General features: G+C 33.8%; 1 protein-coding gene across 2 annotated transcripts; it reads right to left on the bottom strand.

Moving 5' to 3' along the window:
* Window positions 1–609: 609 nt before the first annotated feature.
* Window positions 610–21,696, bottom strand: LOC111001426 (transcription termination factor 2). Of its 2 annotated transcripts, none has more exons than XM_022271335.2 (19): window positions 21,469–21,696; window positions 21,064–21,114; window positions 20,915–20,980; window positions 20,053–20,765; window positions 19,360–19,665; window positions 16,995–17,171; window positions 16,248–16,374; window positions 15,731–15,844; window positions 15,213–15,413; window positions 14,517–14,621; window positions 13,818–14,017; window positions 12,912–13,121; window positions 11,868–12,059; window positions 10,744–10,885; window positions 9,340–9,533; window positions 8,128–8,302; window positions 6,876–7,039; window positions 5,647–5,804; window positions 610–1,402 (listed from the first exon to the last, which is right to left on the bottom strand). In XM_022271335.2, exons 1-19 carry the CDS (start codon window positions 21,623–21,625, stop codon window positions 1,231–1,233), a joined length of 3,624 nt encoding a protein of 1,207 aa, XP_022127027.2. In that variant the 5' UTR covers window positions 21,626–21,696; the 3' UTR covers window positions 610–1,230. The 2 variants fall into 2 exon arrangements, with proteins under 2 accessions (XP_022127027.2, XP_022127021.2); XM_022271329.2 differs by having other exon boundaries at window positions 21,064–21,117; window positions 21,469–21,695.
* Between the last annotated feature and the right edge of the window lie 29 nt (window positions 21,697–21,725).

Genomic DNA, 21,725 nt, shown 5'->3' with positions numbered 1-21,725 from the left:
CGTACCATTATTTATTTTACCAACTAATTTGAGAAGGATTTGTATTAAAGATATATAAAACTTGTCAAAAAGTTTACGTTCACTTGGTCAAAACGAAAGATATGCCTGCACCAACATTAACTGTCTACGCTACATACCTATATTTTTCCTCTACAGTCTAGTCAAACACATACCTGCGAAAATACACAGGATCCCAATAAGACACATTAGAGTTGCAATAAGTCTTCTAGTGACATGTGGATCCGAGCCCGTACACGATTTCGAAGTCATTTTACAAAATTCCACAAAAAATTCGGCCGAGCAACGCTATTTAGTCTCTCGCACTGACTATTTTTAGTGCGGTGATGTTTTGTCTGTATGGATGAGGCATCTTTGCTTTAAATGACAAATTTTCTGCGTTTTTAACTAATTCGTGGACTTACTAATAGTAGTAAACTCAATAATATATTCTTCTATGTCTATGATTTTTAAATTATTATTATCAGGCAAACATTTATAACTTACGAATCCACTAAATATGTAATTTAAAAAATACATAGTTTTAGTATTGAATCATTTTAAAATAGTTAATTTGTCGTAATCGAAGGCAAACTGAGTAAAACAATAATATAGTTTATAATCATTTATTAAATTTTCTTTACATTATTTATATATACCGCTTTGGTCATGGCACATCTTAAAATATATAGGTTATTTATTAGTGATATTAAAACAAATCTAAGTAAGCTTTTTTTACATGAATGAAACAAAAGGGTGATAAAACGAATCAGTTAATATGAAGGCGGATTGAATTAAATACTTCTTGATTATCCTAGAACTAAGTGGTCAGACTTTTTCAGGTCACATTCCTTCGTAAGAGGGAAGAAATGGTAGAAAATAAAAAGGCATAATTATTTACTGGATTTGAAGAGGTTTTTTCCAGAATAATAAAATCACAATTAACCACTATACATAACATATTATAACAAAACCAATACTCATAATAAGCTAATACTATTTACAAAATATAAGATTATTTATTTGACACATCATAAATTTCAGTTGACTATTTGACAATTATCTGTGGTGAAATGCCCGCATTTTGACATATCTTAATTCATGTCTGGATTTATTATGAATCGGAAGAACTAGCAAAACCGTCCTGTCATAATTATTAGATCCGTATTATAGCATCATCAGTCATTCCACAAATTTTGACAGCGCATAAGGTTAGTCCTGATGAAATGCGAACTATTCCGAATCATCATGACGTCTAGGATTCATATTAAACAGTTCCTTCAGGTCCTCGATCGTTAGTTTAGAGGCATTGTGACGAGCTCCAGTCAATACATTTTCCGCTAACTTCAGCTTGGCTTCCTGCAATTTGCGGATTGATTGTTCGACTGTCTCTACACACATAAATCTGTAATCAAAAAAAATACACAGTATTTAACTATACTTACATTATAAATTCCATATGAAATTCTCCGCCGGTATTTCATGTGCCCAGAGGTAGGACTAAGCTTTTGCAAAGGTCAGATATTATTCGGTTTATTAATTTAGTTTACGAAATACATAGGTTAACGGGCCTTTTTCATTGTCCGTTGAATGAACTGTAAGTTCTATTATTTGTTAGTGCCGTAATTACTTAATTTCTTGTATTTTTTGTTTTTATTATAAATTTCGTATATTTGTTTGTTTTGATAATTCAAATTTGATTCACTCTTGTCAATTTAGGGTAACCTGTAAAATTCTGAAGATGACGTTTGTATATTTTGGATAAGCTCAAAAAGTACTAAACATGGTTTAATTTTTTTCTTGCAGTGCAATATTGGAACAGGTAGTGTAAACAAATAGAACGGGTTTTACAAATAAAACTAAAAAGTATTACTAGTACAAAAAGTTCGTCATTTTACAAAAAAAAAGCTTTGCCACGAATGACAGATTGTTCAAACACTTTTCTTAATTTTTAAACGCAGCCAACTAACATAAATAGAACACTAATTTTTTCAAGTTCAAAGTCGCCACACCTGATCCGGCGTCGGATCCAGATGATCCTGTAATAAAACTAAAAGACGCTCCCGTAGCAACTCATCGGCTAAGATTCGAGTCTCGCAAAATACGCCCTTGCGCTAGTCGCATGAAAAATTCAATTCCAAACTGATTTGGTAAAGCCATTTCAAGCCAACAGCGACATTTCCTTAAATAAAAACACATATTTTCAGAACGAAGTCTTCTCAAAACTATAAACTATACTGCAAACGTTATCTACGTACAAAAAACAAAAACGACTCATGTTGCTCATACGACGTCAATACACCGGATATATAAAATAAAATGTGGGAATTTCCGTGAAAAATTGGCCAAGTCAAAGTCAATTGCTAAGTTTGGTTCAGCACAAATTTGTAATGTAAATTAACAACTCGCGCAAGTACTATTATTTTACTTATATTTTCCGGAAAACTCATTTTTACATCTTAAACCGTTTAATTTACTAAAAATGACTTAGCAACTATTCTTAATATGCCAACCGTTTTGATATAAAAATACACTATTTTCGCCATCTTATCATGTTGAATCACTTTCTTAGAAGGAAAATTTTCACTAACAATATGTCCTTTGCTAAAACAGAAAATTTTTTCGATACATAGGGATTCCTAAGAAAACATGAATGGATAATTAAAAATACAACTCATTTGAACTATATGACGCACATCAAGGCGAGGTATGAGCGATGAATAACTGACAAAATATTATTGTTTAGAGGAATTGGCACATGCTGTGATGAAAATATTCTGCATGTTAAACAGGAATGCGAGTTTTCATAATGAATTCCAGTAAAATAATTGTATGTAAAAGAGAAAAGCTAATTTATAAATTGACAAATGCAATTACTAAAAACAAATACTACAGGAAATAAACCGCTTCTTCTAGTTATTACTTGCACAGTAATAACTATAAGAAACGTCTATGGATGGCGCGAGCGAAGCTGTCTCTGTTGGCCTTTACAACTCAGCTGGGCCGAAATAGGCGTTTACTCTCGGCCTGGGCCGTCGCTGGGTGGTCAATCGCCTGAAGGACGAAAGCTCACCTAAGTAAGGGCAGAACAAAGTAGAGATAAACGCCTTCCCTTGTCCTAACCCAAACTTGATTTTGACTTTTCAAATTTCATTGCCGCAGATTTAAATTTTTGATTAGCTATCGTGATTGGCTCATCCGGATCTGTTGGGACATGCTGGGGCCTCCTATGGGCCCTTTTTCCTCTTGAAGGGTTAATTTAAAGTGAACGCGACTCTCTCCTCTCTCTCTCTCTCTCTCGCTTTCATCGCTAACACTATAGCTGCAAGTTTATACGATATATATTATAATGGTTTAGTGAATCGCAAATAAAAATGCCGAAAATATAATTTCAAGAAATTCATGAATGATAATGAGTAATTTTTTCCGTTAAACATATTGAAAATTTGCCAAAACATTACGACGATATTCCGGAGGAACTAATGATTTTTAGAGGTTGTTAACAGATGTCAAACTATTGAAATTAATGACAAGATCATAATTTACTTGTGTCTCGAATCCCAGAATGCGGCGAATACATTCGTACAAAATATTCAATATACAGTGTATAAAGAAATAACAATAACATAAAACAGCTTCTCTAGGAAAATACAGTTAATTAACCAATTCTTATTCTCAATAAAAAAAATCCAAAGTCCCGCACACCAACACCAACTAATTATTTTGTATCGCGCAGTCTGGACCTACAACGACCAATATGTAAGCCTTGAATTGCTTAAGCCATCGCGGAATTAACTTGCATCATGAGCACACCCCACATACGATGTACATACCCTCACTTTCACACCAAAGTACTTAATTAAATATATTTAATACATTTTTCTTATATTTTTTCTATTAGATAGGGCATATGGTGTCAATATAAAAAATATACGATACCTATAAAACACGTATATGTAACGCTTTAGTCTATAAGAGAAATGTGTTCTAATTATTAAGTGGTATTATACGAGATATATCATACAAGATGGACGTGTTTACTTGATTCCCTACACCAAAACTAATATTTCGTCAATATTAGTTTTGGTGTAGGGATAATATTATTTTATTGCCCTCAATTTTCCCCTTTTCAAATTTGCCCCTTTTTCGGTGGTGAACTTATTTAGTAACAACACTTATGAAATGACAGATTTCTACGGAATAAAAAAAAACAGAGAACAAAGTAGTCATTTTTATGCCAATTCAAACTAAAGAAAGTAGGGTAAACTATTTTAAAAATGGTTAAAAAGTCAAAAAGTAATTTTACGACTCAAATTATTCCCCCATAATGTGATGATGGGTTTACATGGAAGTTTTATAGTCCAGCTTAGCAGCTTATCAGACTTCGTGGTAAGTATAGCCAAGGTCAATAGGGAATGGATATATTATGTCGTAAACTCCTCCAACTAAGTTAGGCAATTTAGGTACCCATTTTTAAAGCATCAACTGTTAATGTGCATTTGCACTATGGAGGATATTGTTGTATTTTATCAGAAGGGGAAGACAGAAACATAAGGAAACGAATGAATCTTAAAACAAACTCAAGAAGATTTCGGAGAATTTCATATTACATTCTGATTTATTAGAAGATGAAAATATATTTTTTGAGTACATTAATTTGACCCGTAAAAAGTTTTTTTAACTTCACTATATGCAATTCGTTCATCGCGAACAAGTATTTATGTATTCAAATTCAAATTCAAAATTTATTTATTCATGTAGGTAACAATGTACACTTATGAACGTCAAAAAAAGAAATATTAAATGAATTTAATTTAACATTTACTGCCAGTTCTCAAATCAAGGGCGTAGAACGGAAGAGAAGAACTGGCAATAAACTCTCCGCCACTCTTTTTAATCGCCAAGTTTTTTTTTACACAATGCTTGTAAGGAGCTGCAACCACTACACCATGTTCCATATGACATATTGAGTAATAAAGAATAAAATAAAAAATTAAAAACAAAGATTTGTCCTCTATCAGCAGGAGGCATGGTGAAATAGGAGCACGCACTTACGTACTCGTGAGAACAACACGCAAAGACGTATACGTAGCTTAACGTCCCAAACACGTCAGAATTTGAAACGTTCGGAATCTGAACGCGTTCATTGCGGATGACGTCATCAACTCAGGCGCAGAAATGGCGATTTCTACAGAACAATCAACACAAACCAACAAAGCCTATCACTCCGTACGCTCTGATTCCGATCCAGTGGATAGGGAAGATCCATCTAACCACAGACTAAACAAAATGGCTGGTCAAGAAACTGTAGGACGTCGTTTCAAGCTCAGTAACTGTCGCATTGTGACATACGGAGTCCTATTTAGCGCTGTACCTTTTTGAGTGCAAGCCCTAAGGACGTGCACCCTTGGCTGAGTTGCAAAACTGAGTTAAAATTACGTTATTCATAAAAATGCTAATAAAACTTCGCTAAGTCTAACTTGTATTGTTCATGGTTTGATTCTGTGTTGCCACATGAAATTTTAATAATCATTGAAACATATTTAACAAGAACCATCAGATAGTTTACAACCGTCCGGAGAAAATAATTTTAAGTTCATATATAATTAATAGATTTTTAATCATGAGTAGTTAGATGTTTTAATTTACCTGTATATATGGACGTCCTTCTTCTGTCCCACTCTGTATATCCTGTCCTGGGCCTGTTCCTCAAGTTGTGGGTTCCAATGCGGGTCCAACAACAACAAATGGTTGGCACCACAAAGATTCAAACCGACGCCGCCCGCGCATAGAGATAGCAGCATTACCTACACGATAATAAGTATGAGCGGTACTCAGAATCATTAATTAAATTATATTTAAGCGCATTGACAATTAGAAAGTTGGAGCAATAGGAACTAACGGATCGCTTACACACGGTTTCAATATTTTATATACGACTCGTAATTGCTACGAGCAAAATACATCAAACACTTTCTATATAGTACAATAAAAAAATGTTTATTATGGAATATAAGATACAGGTATCACTAATTCCACTAAATAATGTGTGAATGAATAGAAATTAAATATGTAATTTTTTTTGCGAACTAGCGAACTGTGGAATCGACTAACGGTCTTCCCTGAGAAGAGAGAGAAAATTCGAGCGTATCCCTTAAAGGCCGGCAACACACCCACTAAAAATGGGTGTCTATGGGTTGCGATGACTGACCTTTTTGGCCGTCCCGCAGGTTCGTTTGCCCCCCTATTATATAAAAAAACCTCTTGGTACATTTAAAAAAGGCAAATCATCAAACAATACTTATTTAAAAACAAACATCGCAAATTAATTAGAAGTAGCCTGCTTGCCCAAGCATCTGCGACTCGTAACAACTACGATTCGTATTTGTATATAGAAACAGGGCTTTAAGATATAGACTTCAGGTAAATGCCTGAATTGAGAATCATCGTAATAGAATATTTTTTCTTAGGGAATATTTAAAATAGTTTGATAGAATTATTAACTGTCAGGTTTAGTTTTGAATCGCTATGTGTTTTTGTTTGTGGGACCCCTACATCCTAGCCTATCAGGAAAATGCTAAGCAGCAGGGGAGTGTCGAAATCAGCCCTTTCTTAAAAAGGGACATTTATATACAAATATTAACTTATTATAAACTTTATGTACAAATATTAAGGGACTATTATATATAACTTTATGTACAAATAAATTAGTAAAAAGCTGCGTTTTATGACTAAAACTTTCATATTACAAGTTCCAACATCTATTGAAAGCTTAGCTACAAACATTAACGTCTGTTACTTGCCTTGCACCTTACTTAGATAAGCTAAAAAAAATCATCAACACGGAATCGGTCTAAAATAGTATAAACTCAACTCACCCGCACTTTGCTTTGGGGGTCATTAAGAGCGTCAATGAGTGGCGGTCTCTTTGGGACTGAAACCTTTCCACTCAGGGTCACGTTCTGAACGTTCATAGCATTCAGTTCTCGCTCGACCAGACCTAGCACGGACGTCCATTGCGACACAACAACAGCCTTTTCACCTAAAATTATTCGTTTTACTAGCTATTGTTAGAAAGTCGGAATTGGTGTTGTTTAAATCAGTGGCGTAGCAAGTGACACCCACCCGGCCTCTTGCAACAATGCACAAACAAAAAAAAACAACGCTAGCTAAAAAAAATATTTTTCAGGAATTCTTCCACTGTTTTCACTAACAGACTTTACTTTGTATATATGTCGCAGCCATGGAATTAGATTTAAATCATCAGTCAACAGGATAGGCGAGTAATGAAACGTCGTTTGTCGCAGCCAACTAGCTTAATTAGCCGTTTAATTACCAGCCTAGACGTTTCACTAACGCCCTGAAAGATATTCAGCCGTGGCGTTTGTAATATTTAATAAACTGGCTGGATAAAACACTTAGCCCATTCGTACGATAGAGCCATTATTAGGCAGAAATAACAAAGATTTAATATATAACATACAAAATAATTATATTAAATTTAATTGAAATATTTTTTTTTATTATAAATTTAAATTAATAATAATTGCTTGTCAAATTCACATTATTATTGTCACTACACTGTTCCATAGTAAATGTTGTTTTTCATGAAGCTTTGGAAAACACCATTAAAGTTGTTCTTTGCTGATGGCATATTGACAGTTTGAAGAGTATCGTTTCGAGATTGAGATTGAGATTCAATCCATCAAATCTATCCTCACCGTGATAACATTTAGAACGCGACATTGGCGGAATATTGATTAACACAGAAGTCGCCATTAAAAATAAAGTGAAGTGAGATTGAGAGTGGCAGAAGGTGAAATTAAACGTAAATCAACAATCAACAGGCTAGACAAGTAATGAAACGTCATGGATCCAAGTCATTTGCCTAGCTGTTTAATTAACTGTCTGAACATCTTTCAGGCCGTTAGTTAAACGGCTAGGCTATTAATTAAACAGCTAATTAAGCTTGTTGACTGCGACATATACACTCGCATGAGAGCTGCATGATGTGATTTTTGACGTTCATACGTGTACATAGTGTTACCTATACGAAACTGGCCTTTGACAACTGTCAGGCGCAGAAGGATACAATCGAAGAAAAGCACACTCTTGAATTTTGAATCATACCTGGTTTGCTCAAGACGTTTTTATTGAGACACTCCATAACAGCCTTTATCTTAGAAGACTGCCGGTCCAATTTGAAGACGGGGTTATTGGAAGACATCACTGATCGTATAGCTTCAGCCACAGTCGTACTCTCCTTCGTCTCCTCTTCGCCATCAGAGCCATCTTTGTCTATCTTCTGCGAAAGGGATATTCGGTCAAAGCTTACCTATCTTATACATTAGTAATTGCCTATAATACTTAGTATTTTTAACCCCTTAATAATAAAAAATATTTTTTTTAAACTTACTAACGCCTAAACCGAATAAACTATCACAATCTATTTGAGATAGTCGTCTTAATCCAAATATTGATAAAAGTGTGCAAATAAGCAATCGATGGATTGGCAATAGCCATCTATCGATTACAAGCTATCCATGGTAGGTCAGATCGGTGGATAGAACGGTATGAAAATGACCGTTCAACTGTGCCAATATACTATCTTAAGATTTTAACTTACACCAATTTTTAAAATTAAAAGCTATTTAATGTTTTAAACATAGACATGTATATTTTAAAATTATTTGTACGGTTTTATTTACTTTATTTGATTTATATTGATTATCAAATAGAGTAAAGAGCGAAGGTCTATCCGTCTCCAAAAATGATTGTCTTCGTAGGGTTTGGTTAATGGGATGCAGATATAAGATCGATCGACTCTCACGGTCTGATCTGAGATTGTGGTTTAATTATTGGGTTCGGGCGTAAGATAAGCACCATTTACGCGTCTTGCGCACCCTAAATATTATTGCCTGTAGCAATAAGTAATATGTTACACGACAATTTATTTCTAAATACAATTTCGTTGTTGATAATTATTCGTTTATTGTTTATCAACCATTTTTTTATATAACAGACCGTAACAAAGTCTGTATTATTTTAGAAGGTTTTAATTATACGTATTATATGTTAGATTTCTGAATCGGTTTCATGATCATTTGTCAATCTAATAGATAAGTAGTTGATCAGCCACCTGTGCCTGACACACGCCGTCGCCTTTTTCGTCGGACTAAAGCATGCCGGTGTCTTAACCTTTGAGCGAATGTCAAATACATAGAAAGAAAGTCCATTGGTGCACAGCCGGGGATCGAACCAACGGCCTAAGGGACGAGATTTGCACGCTAAAGCTACATATTTTATTACAAGAAAATTGCATTTAATCAGATTAAGCATCACCTTGCGTCCCGTCCTGGATTCATCGAGACTCAACTTATTAAGCTCAGCCAACAGATCCTGTCCTCCAAGATCCTCATGAAGGTTTTCAATGTCATTGCTATCCAGCATTACAGCTATCAGTCCACAATGACAGCAGACCTGCCTCAACCGAAGAAGGAGTACCAGGATCTCATGGGATTTGACAGGTGCCGCCCCTGTAGGGTACAATATTTCCAGATTATAGAAAAAATGTAATAAAATTTTATATAAAACGTGGATAGCGAAGCGTCCTATATCAAAGAGTGCATTCAAACTTCAGTTTGGTGTAAATTTTTCTGTGTCCGCAATTAAATTACGGGTCACAGACATAAATATCGACGACATAGAGACAGAGAAAGTGACAGAGTCCATATAAATATTTTATTTATGTATTACAGAAATACATTATCCTAACAGACCAAGCCAATACTATAATGTCGAGAAACATTAAGGAAAACATAATAAAGTCAGAAATAATATAGACAATATCACTACTGTAAATTTACTCTGCTTAAATACGTTGATAGTGTCGGAGACAGCAAATAACCTAGGCCTTCGCCGTCACTCGTTTCCCATAGGTTTATAATAATGTTGATACCATACCATAAACTAACATGTATAGAAAACTTAAAATGGAAATAGACAATTCACAGACCGAGATGCAAACTTAATAAACAGATTAAATGAGTTACTCTGTGACTCCAAAAAATGGGACTAGAAGACAGGAGCGCCCAAAAACTCGAAGGACATCCTGGGTCAGAGTTGCCAATGATAGAACCCCTGGGGCGCTGGGGAGGCCTATGCCAAAAAGCATACCAAACCGCGAGTTATTCTATAAACGAATTTGCCTAACTGTTCTGACAGCTCTTATTTATAATAAATAAGTCGTTTATTTGCAAAGAATGTAAAAAAACGGCATAGTCAGCCGTATAAAATTAGAATAATAAGAACAGTTAAGTGACACATATATATATATATATATATAGTTGTGATAACTTTCTTTTTATAGAACAGGGGAAAAACGGGCAGGAGGGTCACCTGATGTTAAGTGATACCGCCGCCCATGAACACTATGCCACAGGGCTCGTGAGTGCGTTGCCGGCCTTTTTTAGAATTGGTACGCTCTTTTCTTGAAGGACCCTAAGTGGAATTGGTTCGGAAATACTTCGGTGGGCAGTTGGTTCCACAAAGTGGCGGTGCGTGGCAAAAACTGCCTAGAAAAACTTATGGCCTAAATACTCTCCCTTTAAAGACACCCTACGTTTAAAAATCACCTACCTTTCAAGGATTACACGGATCTATATGAAAAATACAACAAATATTTTCAAACTATCCAACATAATGTGCAATTAAAAAAAACCATTACATTTGTAAGAAGTATCATACCTTGTAAAGCAACCATTTTCTTATGCATCTTGTGGTAGGCGGAATCCTTTTCGGTGGGAACAAAACCTCCTCTAAGGTCCTCTTGCTTTTCTGCGCGCTGGTGGAGGTATTGGGCAAAAAGCGTCTTTGAGAAGACCAACACCTACAATACCAATGATGTTGTTAACGTTTTTACCCAATTTAGTATAAAAAAATTTCGGTTTTAAAGTAAGAAAACTCCTGCTTCTCCCATAAAACCTTTCACCAATCCTATTCACAGACCTGTACCAGATTTTAGGTAATAATTTTTTACTTTTTTTTTCTTGGGCAAAATTTCGGATGTATTTTTTTAAATCTTTTCTTAACAGGCACGGTCTTCTGTCCCTACACATGCCAAGCGAGTATCACACGTAGAATGATAATCATACACAGACGTATCTGGGTATAGGAGTACAGGAGTATACCGATCAATACCCATTAATTGTCGAGACTATTAAATACTAGCTGCCCCCTTGCTATTCGTTTCACCTTAATGTGATTTTACTAAGCCTTCTTGTTTAGTACATACCTACCAACATGGAACATTTTGCTATGCTACCCCAGAGACTGTTCAGTATTCCGAAATGAAATCTTTATACGATATTCTGTGTTTTTTTCCCTATATAAATCTCAGAGTTCAAGTTATAAGTTTTTAATTAAAGAAAAATATAGGGGTTGATCGTAGAGGGTACATGAAAATTAAGTGTTGTATGTATTTATATATGCTGTATCATAAAAAACTTGTTAACATTTTTTTTACCCCTTATCACCTAGGAGGTTGAAAGATAGATAGCAGCCGATGCATGCATGCAATTTCATAACAATCGGTCGAGCCGTTTCGGAGAAGTATAGGAACTAACATTGTGATACGAGAATTTTATATATACATATATATATATATATATAAATAGAGAGAGATAATATATAGCATTTATAATATATAAATATATATATATATATATTATATATATATATATATTTATATATTTTTATTTATTTTTTATTATTTTAGCATTTATATTTGCAGTTCTGTTTTCTGTTATAGTTAACAGTATCAACAAACGTTTTAATACTTAATAATAGTAACTTTGGCTAATTCTGAGTACCTTCTGGTAGACGTTCATCTCGTCCTTGGTGAGGGTGACTTCAACGGAGTGGGCTTCTCGCTTCGGCAGACACTTGAGCTGCCCCTTCTCTTGGAGTTGCACCTTCGTGCGGCGGAGCATCACGCCGCGCATTATTGTGGTTAGGCGCTCTTGTCCCCCCATACTTTTGTTGTCGATCCACTTCTTCCACATCTGCGAAGTTTTCAGATGTTTAGAGAAACTCAACTAACTAAAGTATTTTTCTCGAAAATTTATTAAATGACGTCATCCCAACTTCTTTCTCTACCACAGGGTAAACACTATTTCACAGATACGATAGCACTTTGTTTAAAGAAGCGCCAAAAGCCTGATGTTATGAACAAAGAGTATTAGATACCCTCCAAATACATAGAAAGTGTTTCAACAGTAACTTTGTTAAACCAAATGATGCACTCATTTTTCCCGAAAGAGTAGACAGAGACCACAGATCTCCACTTGCTATGGGCCCCGATATACCGGTCTCGCCAGTGCCGGATTAAGCCAGCGAGGGGCCTGTAGGGGCCTTCTTTTCTTCTCAAGTTTAGGGTATTAAATAAATAAATATTTTTGGGTTTAATATCGGCATATATAGAAATAGTAACACTTTCAATTAGAGTTATTTAAGCAAATCATGATCTATATTCCACAGAGTGAGATGATTAAGACATTCTTATAAAAAAAAAAATCTGGTCGCTTTAAAGGTAGGCGTATAAAAAAAGTCTAAATATATCGATTATAATTAAACTTTAGAACATGAGCTAAAAAGTTTGTGAAAAACAAACTTATTTTTACCATTTATCGTGACAAATAGTTTAAGAATTGTAAGTGGATGTGAGACAGTGTGAGTAAGACATAGTATGCTGCGGGTACGTTGGAGCGCGGGGCCCCTAAATCCGCGGGGCCTAGCATTTGCTACTTTTGCTACGTGGCTAATCCGGCACTGGTCTCTCGCTTCAATCACTTTCCTGACATCCAAAATGCTTGCTTGTCGTTCTATCGCGATGAAAAGAGACAGACTATACTCACATGCAATTCATCGAATGGCGAACAACGCAGGAACTTGATAAGTGCGAATAGATCCAAGTCCTTGTTATGCAAAGGCGTCCCTGTCAACGCCCAACGACGTTTACCCTTCAACGCGGACACCGCAACTGATGTGAGGGACTTGTAATTGCGGACAGCGTGTGCTTCGTCCAATATCAGCCGGCGCCATAGTATGCGCGTGAGTACGCCATTCTGACAAGTTTTAAGAATAAAAAAAAAACAATAATGTTTTTTCCCTTTTTTAAATCTTTTTATTGTTAAATATATCATGTATTCCATATTTGGCTATATTCTCAGTGTATTTGATGTATAATTTATGTTAGCTGTAAGAGTACTAAATAAATAATGTTTGACATTGAAATAGACTTTAATGCAACAATGTGTGGTTAAGACTAATGCGTAACAAGCAAATCATCATACAATATGACTAAAGATGCATTTATTCTACCGCAAATTTAGAAGCAGCATTAGGCCCTTTTATTAACCAGAAAATCGCTAACTTTATAGTAAGCCTTTTTACACAGCATTTCTTTAACACATTTCTTAAATTTATTAAATGGCAGAGATAAAAGAGCCTCTAGGATTTTATTAAAGAAAAATATCGCTTTTCCCAAAAAAAGAATTTAACTAACTAACGTTTGTTCTGAGTATTAACATTATATTTATCACTATTTTTGTATACATACATAATACTTTCATAAATATATTGCAAGGAAACGTAAGTATATTAATTTCCTTGAATTAATCTCCGAGACTCCCTACATTTTAAATTATAGATTGCACGAATAGCTTTCTTCTGCAGGATGAAAATAGTTTCGACAATAAGTTTTTAGCAATAAGACCAAAAATGGACAGACATAAAAATTATTTTATGTTTAATTAGCTTACCTTCTCACTTTCCCGTTGCAATATATTATAGGTGGTCAGAACGAGATCGTATTGGGCTAGTCTTGGGGCCTGTGTCGCTCGTTTAGCCCCGTGATGCAGACAGACTAACAAAGCATTACTGGTGCAGTGCTTCTGGACCTCGCCAGCCCACTGCTGCATCAATGATGCAGGGCATACGACCAATGTGCCGCCGTGGACCACTGAAAAGAATATTTCCTGATTTTGCGGTGGAGAGAAGTAATATTGTTGTATCAATGTTTCTTTCTGGTCAAGAATTACTGATATCAAAGTCTTGCACAAAACTTTTTATAAGCAATCGAAATATAGGACGCAACATATTATTAATTTCCTCGGATATCGAATTCGAGCCTACTCTACAAATATATATATATATATACATTATGTAACAGAGGGAAAACGGGCAGGATGCTCACCGCAAGTGATAGCCCATTCACACACACATTGCCAGAGGGCTCGCAAGTACGTTACCGGCCTTTTAGGAGTTGGCGATTGTTGGCTAAGTTGAATTGGTTGGGAAGTTCTTCTGTGGGTTGATTCCACATAGTGGTGATGCGCAGCAAAAACTTAAAAACACTCACATGTAGAAGGATGGATGGAGTGGGTAGAATTTCGTATTCTGCCTCGATGTCCGACGATGAAACTATAACTATAACTGTATTAGGAAAACGGAAGTCTTACAATTGGAACGCCCTTCTTCATCATCATCTCGGTCTATGTTCGTCTCCTTGTCCGTGGCCATCAGGGATATCATCGAGATAGTTTTACCCAGACCCATGTCATCGGCTGAATGAATAAAAATTAATTATACGCGTACGTATTTTTATACGTATACGTATATAATTAGGAATATAAACATTAATTTAATTAATTTGAAGATATCATGTGGAACACTGTGTTTGCAGCTTTACATTTTGTAAAAACTTGGCGGAGAGTTTATTGCCAGTTCTTTTCTTCCGTTCTACGCCATTTATTTGAGAATTGGCATTAATATGTATTTCTTTATTAACGTTCATAAGCATACATTGTGTTGCATAATTTTTTTTGTTTCTTTGATTGCATCGGATAAACTCTAACATTATACGATCGATTTAAAAAAGATTACATGAATATCAAAACGAAATGAGACGCCGTAAATCTTTAGATTTATAAAATAGATTTCTGGAAAGTACCACAAACTCGAGCAAAAATATAATAAACTCTAATTCCATGAACAATATACTAAGGAAGCCATTTGATTCAAGATCCAAAATATGCTGAATAAAGAATTTATCGCATGACCAGTGGGCAGAAATAAAAACGATTTCCGAAATCAGAAAATACAGTGACGCAGAAACGGAGAACGGTGGCCAACTCAAAAAAAAAAAAAAAACTCACCCAATATCCCCCCACAAGGCCGTTGCTTCTCTCTCCACAGGAGCCAAGCCAAAGCATGAAGCTGATGCGGCATCAGCTCAGTTGCCACCAATCGGGGTTGAGGGGCATGTTTGTCCTCCGAAGGGCACGAAGCCAGCGACTCGTACAAATCACGGAGAGTCTCCAAAATCGAGTTACGCTCGGCCATGTGAGTTGACATAGCTAAAGGATTAATTTTTCATAATCATACACCTATAATATAATAATAGCCTTTTTTTATCGGACATTTCGGCGTATTCTTTATTTTTCGTAAATTGATTCTTTCTTCCATTTCTGCTTGTCCGCTTGCCAGGTGGCAAAGGCCTCCTCCAATCTACTCCATTCTGGCCTTTCTAAGGCCACTCTACCCCATGTTGTTCCCTAACCTGGGTAGAGTTTGTTTACTGTTTTCTTTATAATGTTGTACCCTCCAAAAATCATACAGCTATCATAAATTACATATTTATTGAATTCAGTTCTTACAAACTGTATCCACTTACCCTGTTTTCCAAACATCCTAGGCTGTACTGCATGACCAGCATTCTGCAAGTCATCCCATGTCGGGACTTTCTCTTCTTTCGGCTCTTTCTTCGTTCCACTTACCGATGGCTCATCTGCAACAATGATCAGGAGATAAGGTGATGAGGAGCACGATGTAATGATTGATGAATGATTTTGTAAAACAACGTCGGCGATTAAAGAGTGACAGTAAGTTTGTTGCCAGTTCTTCTAATGCGTTCTACGACCTTGGTTTAAGAACTGGCAGTTAATTTTGAAATATATATTTTTTTGGTTTTTATCAATAATTATTATTGTATAATACTTCACCAACGGGCCATGGGGTAGCCACATCTGCCCCTATTTCGTTGATCTTTTGTAAGTAGTTTATATGTCAGTTATTAACTGACAATAATTATTGTATCCTTATAAATCGAACTCACAATACCTCCACACCATCTTTTAACCACTAAACCACGAAGGCAATCATACAAATCAAATACAAATTACGTTTATTACCTTCGACAACCATTTGAGCAACCTTTTCCGCCTGGCTTCGAACTTCGTCCTCCAGTATAGAAAGCCGTTCGATTAGTTTGCTTCCGCCATCCGGCAAGGTGTCCAAATCCATAGTTTCCAGAAGGTACTGAATTTTAAAAAACAATAAATCAGTTTCCATAATTCACAATAAAAATATACTAAGGTAGTAAATAAGTTATTTTTAAGTCGGAACAAATTTTTGCTCCAATTTCTACTCCAACAGGTTCGAATTTAATGACGTGGAATAAGTGATGATCCATGATGATCTCATGTTCCAAAATAAACGTATTTTATTTTTTAAATATCATTTTTTTTTTGTTTCTTTCGTTGGTAAGGAACATAGTTTTCCCGAACATCAAACTCTGGATTACAGTCTATCTGTCTACTATTAAAACGGAAGCGGTTAAACTGTTTATCAATAAAATATGTAAATATAAAAATATTCATTTGAGAACAATTAATTATACTGTCGAAGATAAGAAGAACCTTTTTAAGAAAAAAAATACCTGTGCATGCTCTTCCATAACATACTTAACAATCATAAAAATATCTAATTTCATTACATTCTTTTTAATTAATTTTGCTGTACATAATTGTTTTATTCCTTTCAAAAATATTGATTACTCCACTTCTAAATATCCAACAATTTTTTCCTACTTAAATACAAAAACTTAAGTTTATAAAAAAAATTGAATCCAAAATTTCAAAAGTCTATTTCCATTTTACCTTAACATTTTGCAAATCTTCCCGAAGTCCGTTGAGCTTGCTCGCCTCGTTGTCTCGAACATGGCGCTTCACATACACAACTTGATTGGGATAACTGGATGGAATAATATATTGCTTCATATCTTGCTGTACGCGATTGCTCTGTTTGGGCGATTTAGGCGATTTCTTGGGCTTCACCTGTAATAATAAAACGTCTTTATTCATTTTAAGTACATTTTCTATTCAAGATTTGGATACCCTTTTATGTAAAACAAACTTAATTACTTAAAATAATGACATTATTTAACCTATTTTTTTGAACCGTTATCACACCTGAGTGCATGAGTAAGTGTGTGGGTGTAAATGTGTGAGTGAGTAAAGTGTATTTACTCTAATACTGTATAAGGCGTGTTCATAAGTGAGTCCTTTATTTGACGTAAACAATACGACCTTACATTTTTACATGCTATTTGCAATGGTTTAATTGACTGCCTTGACTTGTTATCGCTTTTGCTATTTAAGACCCCTTCATCACACAATACAAGGCAAACCCAATTATTCGAAATTCCTCGATCTAAGACAAGCTATTTACGAAACTCAGTTATGCATCGTATACAGACAGATTACAACATAAATTACAATTACAATTACCAGCAAATCGATGTAATTAATATGACTAAAAATTCTTTTAAAAATATTTAAAAAAATTCAGGTATCTTTTACTAATAATGGCTTTGTTCGTTCCTTCATATTAAATATATATTATAATCTCTCAATCAATCAATGTTAGAACTGTGCTTTAAGTTTCTGTTTCAATATGTATTCCGTTTTGGCTTTTGTGTGTAATGTAATTGTTTTAATTTTGTTATTTATATTAGCTATAGGAATACTTAAATATAAAAAAGTAACATTTAAATATTATTTTAATATTTAAATGTTGCTTTTTAATACACGTTGAAATCAAAGAAAAACTTGTCTTTTATCGTAAAAATATAATTAACAGCATCACAAACAATAATTAATGGAAAATTATATTTATGTTGAATTATGACAAATATATACAAAATTATTATATTTCAATATAAAATATAATAAAGATATGGTTTAATTTAGCTATTTATTTCGTTACAAATTAATAAAACACAAAGAAAATAACGTTATGGGCATTTTGATTGTGAGGTTTTTGTTTAGTATTATTTTACATTGAACTACACTAAATATATCTCCGGTGCATCTTAACTTTAATAAACTATAAAATCGTAAAAATACTAACCGTTTTCAGCATTTTGAAGACAAAGTCACTGTTTAGATTATTTTCAGATTAGATCTTTCTTATTTTCAGATTATAACTATTCACACAGTTCATATAACAGGTAATAATAATAATATAACAAAACTTTAAAGAAATAACAATAAAATACAAATAAATCAAATTCAAAGGACCAGCCTGCTTGCGTTGTTAAACAGTCATTGCGCCATTACTGATCAATGAAAATTATAAAAAGTACCTACCCTCGATTTATTTTTATGAATTAAATATAAAATATTTTATTAAATATTTTTGTTTACGTAAGTAGTATGTCAACAATTATGTTATAGAAAAATAAAATGATATTATGTTTGTGTGAAATGTATAAACTCTGAATAAGCTAAAAAAAAATTATACAAGAAGCTATATTTTAAGGGTCTGTTTTACAAAGTCCGGATAAGTTCCAAATAAGCTATTTATTACTTTTTCATAGGATAAACAGTATTTTTGCGTTTCACGACTGTCAGATAGCGCTATACGTCATGAAACGCGAAGTATCTTATTCGGAACTTTTATATTTCGAGTAATTATAATATAAGTAATTTATGTGTTGCATAGCTATTTGGTACTTTATCCATATATCGTGAAACAGGCCCTAAGCATCATATAATATATGTAACTAGATATATTAAAAATAAGAAAGTTATAGATCAATATTATATGAAATTGAAAATTCACCCAAAAACTATTCTTGAACTATCAAAATATTCTTATAGGTATAATGTTTTATAGAGTGGTGTTGGCCTAGTGGCTTCAGCGTGCGACTCTCATACCTGAGGTCGTAGGTTCGATCCACGGCTGTGCACCAATGGACTTTCTTTCTATGTGCGCATTTAACATTTGCTGGAACGGTGAAGGAAAACATCGTGAGGAAACCGACATGTCTTAGACCCTAAAAAGTCGACGACGTGTGTCAGGCACTGGAGGCTGATCACCTACTTGCCTATTAGATTTAATAATGATCATGAAACAGATTCAAAAATCTGAGGCCAAGACCTAAAGAGGTTGTCGCGCCACTGATTTATTTTTAATATGTTTTATGGGTGAGTGATAAGATTATAAACTGCGTGTACTCACATAATCATCATCGTCATCGCTGCTCAAAGCAATCACCTCAGGCTTTGTATCTACAATTGTCACTTCATCATCTATCACGTTTTCTTTGAAATTCCCTTTTAATTTCCCTTGGATCCTGCTTTTCAAATCATCAGGATCCTCTAACTGGGTCAAATCCACCACATTACTTTTTGGTGACTTGTCATGTATAGGACTCGAAAATGGTGAGCAAGAAATCCTTGAGTCATCCCTTGGTTTCGACATTTGGCTGACATTAATACCGGAATCTGGTAATTCGTTACTTGCAGATGAATGTGAATGTGTTGACTAAAAAAAAATATATTGTAAATATATGTAATTTTAATAAAATATCTATTAGATGGTGGAACATAAATTGACTTAAATTTTATCCCACTGTAAATTGATAAGTCAAGTTCAACCCAGAACTATGTTAGTTATTAGGTATATTTTTATGTATTATATCTATAGTAGTTTCATTTCATTAGTTATCTTATCATCATCCTCTATATCGTCCTTATTTTCTAATTCAGAGGGAAGAACAATAGCTTTATTTTTAAGAACTATACTCTTATCCGTATTGATTTCATCTAAAAGTTCCAATAAATTCAACCTATTTACAATATATGTTATATCAAAATTTATATGGCTGTACAGGCAATTACGGCTTAATAGAAATAATAATGAATAACTTACATTGCCAGATTCAATATAATCAGAATAATCACTTTCATTGTCCTTTGGTACAAAACCTATTATACTCATTCTCGTCGCCCGCGACATAAATAGTTCGTCGTCATTATGGTCGTCATCATTATCATTATCATCAGTTTTATCCCCCTCACTATAATTATTTTTGTTTGTCTCAGAGGTTTCTATTTCATACTCTTCAGTATCTGAATCAATGTTATGTAGAATGTTGTTTGTCGAGTTTTTGTCATTTCTTAAAGACACTTCTTTATTGGCTGTGTTAATGCTTCTATAATCTCTAGTATTATTTTGTGTATCCTCATTTTCATACACAATGCTGGCTTCATATGACTTTTCATCATAGTCGTCTTTTATAGTACTCTGTCTATTTGAATTATAAGGTGCATTTTCCTTATCACTTTTATCATCATCATCAGTTCGGTCAAGTTTAGATTGATCATCGTCACATTCCACATCACTTTGAATGCGATCATAACTCATATTAATTTTTTGAAGTACCTTCTTTCCAATAATTTTCGCTGGTGTGGATTTTAAGCAGGCTACTTTTTTACTTTTATTATGTTCAATAATAATTGAATTATCAGTGTCAGAATCTAGTTGCAATATTCGTTTTTTCTTTTTATGTCCAATAAATGATTGATCAGATGATCTTGATGATCTTAGGGATGTTTTTGAGACATCTACATCTGGTAAAGATTCTACATATAAAAGAGTATAATTAACATGTGAATAAGAATAATTAATAACATAATATAATATAATAAGGTATAAACAGTAAATGTTAAAAGAGGAAAAAAGAAAGCTTGGTTAAACTTTAATTTATCTTATGTTTGAATAAATTACTTACCATCATCAGTAGAGCTTAGAATAAGTTTCTTTGGAGATACAAATGCATTTAATTTTAGTGGCGCATCTAAAATTTAATAAATGATTGATTTCAAGTAGATGTGTAATTTATAATATATTATGTCAGAAGTCATATTAAGTAATACTCACCTTCATCACTACTATTAACAATACTTATATCTCTTTGTTCATCATCAGATTCTTCTAAAACAAATGTTTGAAATTATTCATTGATAATTGAGTTTTTAATAATTGTTAGGTTTAACAAATGAAATTTACATATTTATTTTACAGGTTTTAAAGTAAAGTTTACTGCACCACTCATATTACTAATGGTTTTGAATTAATCTCTTTAATAAGCACATAAAAAACAAAAGTAATTAACAGAGCTGCAAAACAGTATGATTAGATTTATTTTATGTAATTAGTAGGTATAGTTTTGTATAATCGTGTTATAAATCAAATCTTTTTAAAATGAAAGGCATACATAGCTAACACATGCCTCATTTCTGTGATATAAATATTAACAAGGAATAATAACTATAATAAACCTACCAGACGTTTCGTCTGATTCAGGAATAAAGATTGTTTGGTTCTTTTTTGCTGGAGTCTTTTTAGGCGCATAGGATTCATCTAATAAGCTATTTTCAATTTCTCCATCTGATATTTCAGCTTCGGTTTTATCACGATATTCAAAGAACGAGTTTTCCATATTCCTGGAGCTAAATAGACCTTATTAAAAATTACTAATAAGATAAAATATTAAATACTTTTTGTAATTATAATAAGTTTTAACCAAACTAATATCTCAA

This window comes from Pieris rapae, chromosome 11 (assembly GCF_905147795.1).
Source record: "Pieris rapae chromosome 11, ilPieRapa1.1, whole genome shotgun sequence".
Taxonomy (NCBI): Eukaryota; Metazoa; Arthropoda; class Insecta; order Lepidoptera; family Pieridae; genus Pieris; species Pieris rapae.
The sequence above is the reverse complement of the archived record's forward strand: the minus strand, read 5'-3'. Positions and strand labels throughout refer to the sequence as shown.